Raw genomic sequence first — 12,158 nt, forward strand, 5'->3', positions numbered from 1 at the left:
AAGATTAAGGCCCACTCAGATGTGTTGAGCTGTGTGCTTGACCCCTAGTTAAGCTTCTGATGAAGATCACTACTGGCCAAACTTCTCTGAGCAGTAGATGGATTCAGCTGGGTCCCACTAGTTACTGCCAGTTCTGAACTTATGGTACTGCTGGACATCTTCCAGTTTCAAAGGGAAGTAACCATGAGATGTCATTCATCTGCTACACTAAGTTTCTTTGTTCTACCATTTCTTCTATATTCCTCAACGTTGTCAATTCCTGGGTGCTTCTTCAAAAGACCTTGAACAGCAAATCTAGAAACCCCCATCTGCCTTGAAATCTTGCCCTGGAAGAGACCTTGCTGGTGCAGTATAACTACCTTGTCTCTTCTTTGATATAAAAGTTACACATTTACGGCAACCGACAGGTTCTTGTTATATGGTAGCAATATCTGAAATAAATAAGGACCGAGGTCCTCATTTATCAACCTGTTAGCGCGAGAAAACTTGAACAAAGTATTGACTCCCTTGGCTTTTTTACCTATTTTATTTTACATACCCCTGATAAGCCCTTTTTTAATGCCTTAATTTTTTTAACCATTTATTAATTAAAATGTTGTTTTTAAGATATATTTTTTTCCTCTGTTCTGTGCTGGATTTCCTTTTCCACCTTCTTTAGGTTCTGCCTGCTTAGTGGCCAGTGTGAACATGTTCCTACACATTGCATGTATACTATTTTTTTCAGTTTTACTCCATGCACACCTTGTCGTGGCCATCCTTTACTTTGAGCTAGGGATTATGTTTATCTAGCTTCCCATGGCAGGGTGTCCATAGTCTGGCCCCGATCCTGCTCTGCCCTTATTCACATTGAGGTCATATTTGACACATGCTCAGGTTTTAATTCTAGAAGTTAGGACTGTCCCAACTGGATACACCTTGGCGCTGGTGCATTGGCTTTTACTATTTTTTCTTTTTTATCAGTAATAGTATTTACTAAGTACGCTATGTTATTTATATGTACTATTGATTTTCACTTACTTAGTACAGGGTATATGTTTTCTCTTATATTATAGCATTAGTTTCGACAGTTTGGCTTGTCAAGTATGCTAATTTTTTAGATATAATTTTGATTTTGCAAAAAAAAGGGTGTGATTTAAGCTTTGATATATTTTGATGGATTTTTTTTTTTAGATTTTTTTTATTAGTCTCTTCAGGGGACTTGAAACTGTGATCACTTGTACAATACACTGCATTACTGTAACATTATAATGTATTATAAAATTGCCTATTTCCATAAAAACCCACCTATAAGCTTCGTCGGTGAACAAATATGGCCGACATAAGGTCTTCAGCAGGCATCGCGCCTGCCATGACAATGGCATCCCATTTCCAATTTACGGTTTGCATTTTGTAATGATGTGCACTGAAATTGTATTTTCAGATCGGATCCATGTTGTATTGATGGACCTGCTACACCTGCCATTATTACCTATTATTCTTCTCATCGTGGAAGATTTAGTATCGGAGAATATGGTGCCCCATGTACACATGCAGCTATGGGTTAAAGACCCCATGCGATCCACGGTCACATGCATGAAGAGTGGGGACACGTTTAGGCCAGGAAATTACATGGGTTCGAGAATCATTCATTTTAGGTTCCCAGCACTCTCCAGAGTAATGAACAAACAAGTCTTTATTGATAATAGGACAATGAGTTTTTCCTTTTCCATGAACACCCACAACACTATAAGTTAGAGATGTTTCCGGAATTATAGAACCAATATGAAAGTCTGTGACAACGCCAACATTTTCTCCTTCAAAGACCTCCAACAACGAAAATCTCCAGGTGCTACTGCCTACTTCCATTTCCTATACATGGGGCCACGATCAGCCAATTGAAAAGTAAGCGAAAATGAGGTAACGGGTGACTTTTCTTCAATCAGTAAGGTGCTAGAAGAACTCGGGGACCACAAGTGATGCTTTACTAAGTCCAAAGATAAAGGTCAAGCCTCAAGCCGACGAGTTATTGTACGACAGCACAACACTCCAGGTGAGGCTGAGGCCTTAATGTGAAGCACGGGTCAGCGTCAAGGTCTAATTGACATTCCTTCATACCATCTGGAGGGGTAAATGTGAACTTTTGAAGTAATCCGGTGAAAAATATAAACAGCTCCATCTTTGCAAGGCTTTCTCCCAAACAAAGTCTGCGTCCTACAGGAAAAAAGACAAAAAGGTTACCGCAAGATATATGACCAACACTGAAAAGGTTAGACATCACTCACTTTGTGTGTATGTAAAAAACAGACCGATCTTCAACGTTTTAGAACAGATTTTTGTCTGTTTTTGATCAGTGTGTGGTCAGTTTTAATGAATTCAGGAGCGTCTGACTTTAACTCGCCCCCTCATCCAGACCGTTGGGAAAACAAAGGCGACATTATACCAGGATGGGTGACATTATACCAGGATGGGCGACATTATACCAGGATGGGGGACATTATACCAGGATGGGATACATACCAAAATGGGGGACATTATACCAGGATGGTGGTCATTATACCAGGAATGGGAGACATTATACCAGAATGGGGGACATTATACCAGAATGGGCGACATTATACCAGGATGGGCGACATTATACCAGGATGGGCGACATTATACCAGGATGGAGGACATTATACCAGGATGGGAGAAATTATACCAGGATGGGGGACATTATACCAAAATGGGGACATTATACCAGGATGGGGGACATTATACCAGGATGAGGGACATTATACCAGAATGGTGGACGTTATACCAGGATGGGCAACAATATACCAGGAGGGGGGCATTATACCAAAATGGGGACTTTATACCAGGATGAGGGACATTATACCAGAATGGGGACATTATATCAGGATGGGTGACATTATATTAGGATGGGTGACATTATCCCAGGATGGGCGACATTATACAAGGATGGGCGACATTATACAAGGATGGGCGACATTATACCAGAATGGGGACATTATACCAGGATGGGTGACACCATACCACAATGAGGGGATCTATACCCAAATGGGGACATTAGATTAGTATGGGTGTCATTATACCAGGAAGAGGCCCAGAATGGGGGGGGGGAATGTTCTAACATGCAGCCCAGGATGGAGGGATAATTATTTGAAGGGGCGTGAATGGGGACATTATTACTGGAAGGGGCGTAGGATGAGAGAGATTATTACAAGAAGGAGCAGGGAAGGGGGGATATTATTACATGGGGAGTAAACACGTATGTCTTCATAGGATCTAGAACGCAATGAAGGCCTATACATCTGACCAACATACAGGTGAGGGCCCAGGTCTAAATTTTGCACCGGGGCCCATCGGACTCTAGTTACACCATTCAGTGTCAGCCTGAGGTTTAACATTATCGTTTTAACAATACTCCCTGCCATCATATGTCACATCTAGGGGCCCTCATGTAAAAGTGAAGCCTTTAGCTAGGGCAACACGGTGACGTGTCCCCTGCAGTAGCTGGCTCATATAGTGTTTCAGTCAGGAGTTAGCTACCTGTGGAGAAGGGCACAAAAGCTTCTTTCTTTACAAATTTTCCCTCAGAATCTAAAAAGTGGTTGGGATTAAATTGGAATGGCGTCTCCCAGTGACGCTTGTCGAACAGCACAGATGTGAGCAGCGGGATCACAGTTGTTCCCTGGGAATAAGTAGAGAAAAAAATTATGGCAAGTATAGACATGCTCATTTACATGCATATTCACATTAGGCTTGCAAAAATAAAATATGCTCATGATAATACATTGCGCATGCGCACAACAATACATAAAATGCGCACGTACACATCACGCATATACACAATTACATTTTTGGGATACACTGGTTCAGATGGCCAGACAATTTTTTTTTATTCATGGTTATAACAGTCATATTTTTTTTTATTTTTACTGTAGCTTCACTATAAAGCCTCAAGCACGTGGCCGTTTTTTCGATCCAAGTGCGATGCGACAAAACATGAGATCGCAATGAGACCACTGTTATTCTATGTGGCCGTGTCTGTCAGAGGGAAAAAAAATCTCTTCATGCACGAATTTGTTCCAACATTCGGATCTCACTTGGCCATGGAAGCCATTGGACTGCACTTGGATGACATCTGAGTGCAGATCGATTTCCAAAATTAATTTTAAATTGAAACAGATCTGCGCTCTATAAATGTATTTTTTTTAAATCGGATCTGTCACCAAATTCCACAATTTAAACGGCATACATTATTAAGCAAATTTGTGATACCTGATGAGACTGGTGTACTTACTGGCAGAATCCCTGTTAACATTGCTGTATAGTCCTACTATTAAAATTAGTCCCATAATAGTGAGAAAGTTCATGAATCCAAGTGTGTTTAGTCTCGGCCTGCCCAGCCTGAGAGCTGCAGCTTGTGCTTAGCAGTGTGAGATCTCAGCAGCAGGAGGAGGGACACTGAGGAAATGCCATTCAGGAGATTGAGTGTAAATTTTAAAAAGGTATTATACAGCTAATCTGACATGGATTGCTACATTAAGTAAGTACATCAGGTTCAAGAGATTTATTATAAATAATACATATGTATGGTGACATCTGGTTTCTGTTGTCTCTATCCAGCAGTCATGTCCCCTCGATCAGCAGGCTGGACCTACAGACCTCAAATCCTTCATAACTGCAGATTGAAGGCAGGAATAAGGATATTTCATGGCCTAAAGATAAGCTTGACATATTCCTATGGCCCAAAACGGGGTATGACCCAACCTCTTACCTTCGGGACGTGATAACCTTTGAAACTGGTGTCCGTAGATGTGGCATGTGGAATATGGGGAATGAGGTTGGCAAATCTCTGAACTTCATGTATCACAGCGTTGATGTAGGGCATCGCAGTTCTGTCCTCAAATCTTGGGAGACGTCCAGATTCAAGAACCGAGTGGATTTCTTTTTGAACTTTTTCTGTAAATGTTTAATACACAGGTTAGTGTCCGGTTTCCGTCTGCGACCACAGATTTACGGTAGAGTTCATGTTCCTTACAAAGCTGAACAGCGGTGCCATGTTACTTGGTAAAAAAAAAAAAACCCCTGACCCATTCGATCGAACCTGTTGGGATTTTTTTTTTAAGAAATAGTTTCATAATACATTTTCTATAACAGTAAAGGCAGCCATGGAGCAGTGGTCTCCAATCTGTGGGTCTAAAATTGCTGGTGGCATCAAGGCAAGCCGAGTTGTGGTCAAAACAGCCGGAGACTACGGTCATGGAGAAGAATAAAAATCTTATGTGCATGGACTGTCATGTTAAAGTATGGAAAAACAAACTAATTTACTATATCTCGATTTAAGGGACCTGAACTTACTCTGTATTTCAGGATATTTCATCATCAACAGGATCCCCCATTGCACTGTGGTAGAGGTGGTCTCTGTGCCGGCCATAACCAGATCTAGTACTGTAGCCAGCACGTTATCTTCATGGAAGAGGGTATCTTTGTTTGTCCGTTCCTACACCACATACATTATGTTACTTAGGTACTTTTATTTGTATTAATACTATTAGAAAATAAAAGGTTTCTTCGAGACTTTGACATTAATGACCCATTTTTAGGATGGACCATTAATATGTGATTGGACTTCCGGGACCTCCGCGATCAATTGATTGACGGTGCTCAACCCCATTGGTTATGGAACAGCTCCAAACATTGTGTAGTGGCTGTGAAAGGTACTGCATGTTCTCTCCTATGTTCTCAATGGGGGAGAGAGTAAGAAGCCACCATCTGACACTCCCCGATGCCTGATCCATCTTTCTCCTTACATCTGCATTCTAAGGAGAGTCAGGTCACTCCTTGGCACATTAGATGGTCATCTGGTCCCATGAAGATTGTCACGCACCATATCTTTTCATATGCACCCCCCCCCCCTGTCAATAGTTTCACGGGAGCTTGTGAAAATGCTGCTATATTAAAGGGTATTTCTGAGTAACAGATATGTCCCTCAACTGGTAGAAACCCATAAAACATATAATTACCCCCCGAAAATGTCCTCCAGTTCTCCCCAGCTATGTATACAGTAGAGCTCAATACCCTAGTGCAGGGATCGATATTATCTATGAAGTTACTCTCGGCTAAGCACAGCATTATGGGGCACTCTCCAGTAGACTTTAGTTGTGGATAAGCTCTCTGGCAGGCAATGTTCATGGAGGTCCTCTCCTGAAGGCACTGTGTTATGGGTTCTCTTCTAATTAGAGGGACATTCTCTGGCCGATACTCTTTATGGTGGGACTTTTATATCTTATAGGATACTCTCTGGTAGGCAGTATTTATGTGACTCTATCATTTTTGCATATCTTCAAGAAAAGAAAATAAGGGTATACTCCAGTCAGTCAATCATTAGTTGAAAGAGCAGATACAATGATTTCGTACTCCCATAAGACCCAGCTATTAGAAAAGACGTTATAATGACCTCCTCTTGCTTGGCAACTATCGTGTCGATGAACGTGTACAGGCAGTTGACATCCATTTTTCTCCTTTTAGCCTGAATGTCCATTTTTAGCACCTTGCAAATTTCATCAATCTTTTTCAGTAAGACTTTGTGAGTCTTCATAAACATTGAAAAGATTGGGAACAGATTGAACACCTGGAAAACAAAGTCATGTTCCTGTAAAACACAGACCGGAAGGAACATAAAGATTTGTATCTAATAATACTAGTAATTAAAGAAAAGATGATTTTACGTTCAATCTAAAAGTGGTTGTCTCATTGAGAACATCTGCCCTGATGATCAGTTGATGGCCAAGGTCTGTCTCCTGGAACATGGCTTGTTGTCTCCTAAAATTCAGCCCTGGTGTAGAGCGTGTTTGCACTTGGCGGTTTGGTGCAATTTGCAACTGAATATTAATCATGCACAAGGATAAAAAGTGAGTGTAGTTTTGGGGGTATAACCACAGTGTGATTTGCCAATGACCATCCTTCTCCAACCTACGCTCAGGGCTCTTGAGGCAGCATGTCTATGGCTGTCTGCTGAATATGTTGTTCTCTCTCGGTTGCATTGACCTATTTCTGATGTTCCTACGGCAGGATGGGCCCATACCTAATATGTTACAAAAATATTGACTGGTAAAAAAAACTTTTATTGGCCTCTCACTATAAGTTACTGAATGATATATGTCCTGGTTGACCTGCAGAGCACCCTTAGGTGGGCATCAAGGACAACGTAGGAGATAACCTTATTCAACGCTGATAAACCCATCGCTTGCAGCTTGGGATCATTCTAATGGGTTGATTGACAACTAATTAGTTCCAGTTGATTAATAGTGATTAGATCCTGTGTGTGATGGATCACAGAATTGTTTGCGCTGGTGAGACAAGAACGCAACAGTCCAACCCTGTTGAGCTACCTGGATACTTGGTCCTATGCCACACTAAAGGAGTTTTCCACTTTCACAAAAGTGGTGCCCAAAGGGTTGCATATTAGTAAAACTCTGATGTTTCTACAGTCTACACCGCTGCAGCTAATCACTAAACTCAGCAACTAGGCTGATGTAGATGTCTGAGCAGCTAAGCTCAGTGATTGACTGCAGCGGTGATGTGTGCTGTAGTCATAACATTACTAATGCAGGAAAAAAAGCACAGAGACCAGATAAGAGCCAAAGAGCTGGTGCAACAACTAATATCTGTTGTTGTTTTACAATTATGCAATCTTTCGTGAACCCTTTCATGATCATTTAGAAATCTTCTTGTTTACAGTCTAATTTATGTCCTATAGTTCTTCATAGTATTGGTCTTCACAAAGCGAAAAGTACGGTATAACATGAAATTACCGACCTGTAAATAGGGCGAGCCAAGCAAAATGACAATTTCATCAATCAGATCCAGCAAATTCATGTAGATTGGATCATTATAGTCAAATCTATTGCCAAATAACATGGCAAAGGTGATATTTGTCGGGCCGCAGGCGAATTCTCTGAGTTTAAACTGTTGACCTACAACAGAGATTATGTGAAATGTGTTTACTTTTCTTTGACTTGAATCATTGAAGTTCATTTATTAAGTCATATTATCCATAACTTTTTGTTGCTGATTACCAAATTGTAAAAAAAATCTGTACATTATTGAAATATTATTTAAAATAATAAAATATTTGGTATATTGAATTTGTTTTAGTTTTTTCCATTTTTACCAAATGTTTCTAATCAAATTTGTTTTTGTGTTTCTAATTTCAAAGACCCATATTTTTTTGAGCACCCACCGTGTGAAATAAGTAATGTGTTTATGTTATTGTACTGGTTGTTATTCATGCAGTAATGCCATTTATGTTTTTTTGTTTTGTTTTCTTTTTCTCTCTTTTTACGTAGAAAAATGGCACCTATAGCAATCTATTGGCACCCAGCGCCATCCAAGATTATAACCTGGGGCTCCCTCCTGTCCTCTAACCACTTAGATGTTGGGGTCCGCATTATCTGTGGCATCTAAGGGGTAAACGTCTAAGATTGGTGTTATCTCTGATCCTGGCCATTAGCGCAGGTTGTCAGCTGTGTATTAAAGCATGCATCCACAAGTGATGGTGCAGGCACAGCTGTTGAGCCTGCTCTGACAGAGGTCGCCCAATTGTTATTAATCGCAGAATCTAAGGGATTCAGCTGACAAATTTTGTAGTCCTGCTGATGATGGCGCATTCACAGTGACCAGTTATCAAAACTGGTTCTGAGAGGATTCCTGCCAGGGCCATACTATTATGCTATTGGTTGTTATAGTGCTTCACTATTTCCAGCAGTCCCATTGAAAATTAATGGAGCGGAGGTCAAGCATATGCACCACAGCTCCTTTTGAGACTGAGCTCTAAAAAGTGTATTTCTCGGGGAAGCTGACTGTCCTAGCAGTCAGATCCTAAGTGATCAGTAAGTTCCTATGGATAGACGATAACTTCTGATTTTGGCAAAACCGGAAACTTCTGCAACACTGATACTACGAATGTTGTCATACTCAGATCTCACCTTTATAAGACTCAACCTTGCCCGTTAGGAACTGCAGTTCCTCTATGATTTTGTCTTCTATATGTTTCTTGCCCATGCCCAGATTCCTCATACTGGACATTGTAAACCGTCTGGTTGTCCTCCACATTTCTCCAGATGCAAAAAACACACCTAAAAAATGGCATATGTCAGTTATTTTTTGGTGTCAACTTGGTTATCAATGGGATTATCAAACTGGATGGAGATCTAGAATGTCAGACACACAGTCATGGCTAGTTATGGGACACTTATTTAGTCCCATCTTTTTTCACAATTGAGTAAGTGCAAAGTACAAGTGAGATGTGGAATTTTCATGTGTGTACAGTACATATATGTCTGGTTACATAGCCAATAACTAGCTGCAGAGGTCTGAGTCCCAGCACCACCATCGATCATCTGTGCTCAGCTCTGGCAATGACCATATGGTAGCACAACTCCGTCACACTGCGTAGTGGTTGCGGTCCGGCATTGCAGATTGGCTTCTATTCGTTATTGAGTAGAATACAAAAAAGTAATAAAAAATAATAAAGAAAAAAAAAGTTGCCATACCATTTCCTCTTTGGATAGCATGAAATATAGGGAGAAAAGCTCTGTCGGAGAACACATCCGCACCCTCCACGAGGGCTTCCTTTATTGTCTCCAGTCCGGTCAGCACTATGACTTTATTCGTGCCCAGGTGAATGGTGAATATTGGACCATATTTTTCTGAAAGCTAGAACACAATATATAATACAAATCATTAAAGACACAGAGCACAACTCATAACAGACATCCCGGGACATGCAATAAAATAAACTTTCCAATATAACCCCTTGATATCGGCTCAGGACAAATTTGTACTGCTTTTTGTGACTGCGCCTCTTCCGCAAAGTTCCTCTCACTTTTTCAGCGAAGTACCGTATGCAGGGAGATGGGGGAGCTTAAAAAGCTGCAAATTATGGCCATAATTGGCAACTTTTTTTTATGCCAGAAAGGGATGTAAACCCCATGGTAGATATCCCCTATAGTTATCGGGATTGTGAATATTCCGGATGGTGTGATACTCGTCACAAATCCGAGCTGGAAGACAATTGCCAGAATGGACAGAGGGCTGCAAAAATAGTAAAAAACAAACAAACAAACTCAACAAACAACCTCGACCTCTAATTTAAAATGCTGTCTGTTGTACGTAAAAAAAAAGGAATGTGCAAACGGATGTGAGCATAGCCTTTGTTGGCTATGAATTTACTGACAGCAAATATCTAACTAAATAATTATTTTTCATATGTTGTAGACCCTTTAATTTTGTGGAGATCGGTGGGGGTTCGGTCCTGAGGCTCCCACTGATTGCTCAAAAAACCTCTAAGACGTAAATCCATACTGCACTCTGCTCAAGCTCTCAGATAGAAGTGGTGCGCTCCTGAGCTCCTGTCTCCTAGGAGGTCTTTTGAGCGATTAGTGAGGATCTCATTAACACAAATTCCACTGATTTGCACAAAATTAAAAAGCCTATAACATATAAAAAAGTTAGACAAAAGTCTACAGTGTAATAAGGAATTGATACACATCATAAATCATAAATAGTGATTAAATATATTTCTATAAAACAGAAAACCCCTCTAACATTTAAAATACAAGTCAAAACACAACATTTCAATGCTTATATTAATACATGGGGATGATGCCCACAACTGTTTTTGTGTATTCTGCCTTTTCTCCCTCCGGCTTCTTCCCCTCCCCCTCTCCATACACTTTAATAGGCAGCAATTTGCAATGTTATCTCCTAATAACGACAGAACTGAGGATAGATTTGAGCAGATTTTCAGTGTGAATGATCATTGCAGCAGAAAAATAACTGCTAAGTGGGAAAAGAGGTATTTTTTTCTCTAATAAGATTCATTTCCGATCTTTGCTTGTAAAGTTGTTTTGTAATAAAAAAAATAAAATAAAATAAAATAAAATTGTGGGGAACGTGCAACAAGTATCACCCTTGTAAACCAGTTCCATGTAGTCTGTCCTAAAATTACCTTTCCAAAATTATATCTACTAGTGCCACCTTAGAAAGAGCTTAAAACAGTCTGCTGGGCTTGTCTGGACTATCGGCTTGCGGATTCTTTTAAGACAGCCCCTCTTCCTTTGATAGACATGGATGATGCCCCCTACTTCCACAAGTTCCTTGAAATCTCACCCAGAAGAGCATATGCAGATTGTTTTGCACTGTTCTGGGCAGAGGAGATCATTTTCTTTTGGTCATGCTGTATGACACAAAAATGAAATTTTGAACAATTTTTCCATAATGTAGGGGATGTCATCTACGTTTCCAAAGGTAAAATTTTGTGACAGATTGCTTTTAAAAATGGAGGAAAAAAGTAATAATAATAATATGCAAGATATTATATCAAAAGACTTATAATATAATAAAAATAAAAATGACAGTGCTGTAATAGTCCATCCTGGCAAAAAACTACTTTTTTGGAAAATGTTGACTTTACCTTCAACAGAGAGAGGTCCTGTCGTCTGATGTCTAATAGGTGCAAATTTCCAATCAGAGGTAGAGGTGTTGGACCTGGGGGAAAGTTATATGGTGTCTCCTTACTTCTTGTAATAAAGTACATCAGGAATATCAGTGTTAGTAACGTACTCAGCGTCAGAGTTATGGAGACAGAGTCTGTTATGGTGTAGAAGAAGTTGGCCATTTTGAGGCTCCCTATGATCAGTGCTGGTCTAGGCTTCGATACGTTTGGCTTTATATAGGAATTAAGAAGAAGGAGGAGATTCAGTTCTGAACAAATATGGCAAAATACGGCAATGATACATGAATTCTTATTGTAAGAGATTTCACAGGATGCCAATGAGGAAGTTAGTGAGAAACTATTAGACCTGGCTGCTGTAAACTTGGCAGCAGTCACACACTTTCCATTGCTTATATTACTCTTAATTTTTAGATTTTTATTTGTAGTTTAGGCACCTACACGCCATGCACCCGTTCATACCAAGTGTTATATGTATCAATACATATTTATTTATATATACTAGCTATTGAACCCGTTCTACGCCCGGGTGGCGAGCATTCCTGTCATGTGCTGCTCCATCCTGCATCCCCATCCTGTCATGTGCTCCCATCCTGCGCCCCCATCCTGTCATGCGCTGCTCCCATCGTGCGCAATCATTCTGTCATGTGCTGCTCGC

At 40.3% G+C, this 12,158-nt stretch overlaps 1 protein-coding gene across 1 annotated transcript; it reads right to left on the bottom strand.

The window, feature by feature from the left end:
- Positions 1–1,182: 1,182 nt before the first annotated feature.
- Positions 1,183–11,684, bottom strand: CYP2W1 (cytochrome P450 family 2 subfamily W member 1). Its single transcript, XM_077273523.1, has 9 exons — positions 11,462–11,684; positions 9,540–9,702; positions 8,973–9,122; positions 7,804–7,961; positions 6,443–6,616; positions 5,344–5,485; positions 4,760–4,944; positions 3,529–3,670; positions 1,183–2,190 (listed from the first exon to the last, which is right to left on the bottom strand). Exons 1-9 carry the CDS (start codon positions 11,663–11,665, stop codon positions 2,003–2,005), a joined length of 1,506 nt encoding a protein of 501 aa, XP_077129638.1. The 5' UTR covers positions 11,666–11,684; the 3' UTR covers positions 1,183–2,002.
- Positions 11,685–12,158: the final 474 nt, after the last annotated feature.

This window comes from Ranitomeya variabilis, chromosome 7, assembly GCF_051348905.1.
Source record: "Ranitomeya variabilis isolate aRanVar5 chromosome 7, aRanVar5.hap1, whole genome shotgun sequence".
NCBI lineage: Eukaryota > Metazoa > Chordata > Amphibia > Anura > Dendrobatidae > Ranitomeya > Ranitomeya variabilis.

Coding starts and splice junctions, on each gene's coding strand:
- CYP2W1 (XM_077273523.1), bottom strand. CDS start 11,665: ATGGCCAACTTCTTCTACACCATAACAGACTCTGTCTCCATAACTCTG. Junction 9,703..11,461: donor AGGACCTCTCTCTGTTGAAG/GTAAAGTCAACA, acceptor ATTGTGTTCTAG/CTTTCAGAAAAATATGGTCC. Junction 7,962..8,972: donor CAAGGTTGAGTCTTATAAAG/GTGAGATCTGAG, acceptor TCTCTGTTGTAG/GTCAACAGTTTAAACTCAGA.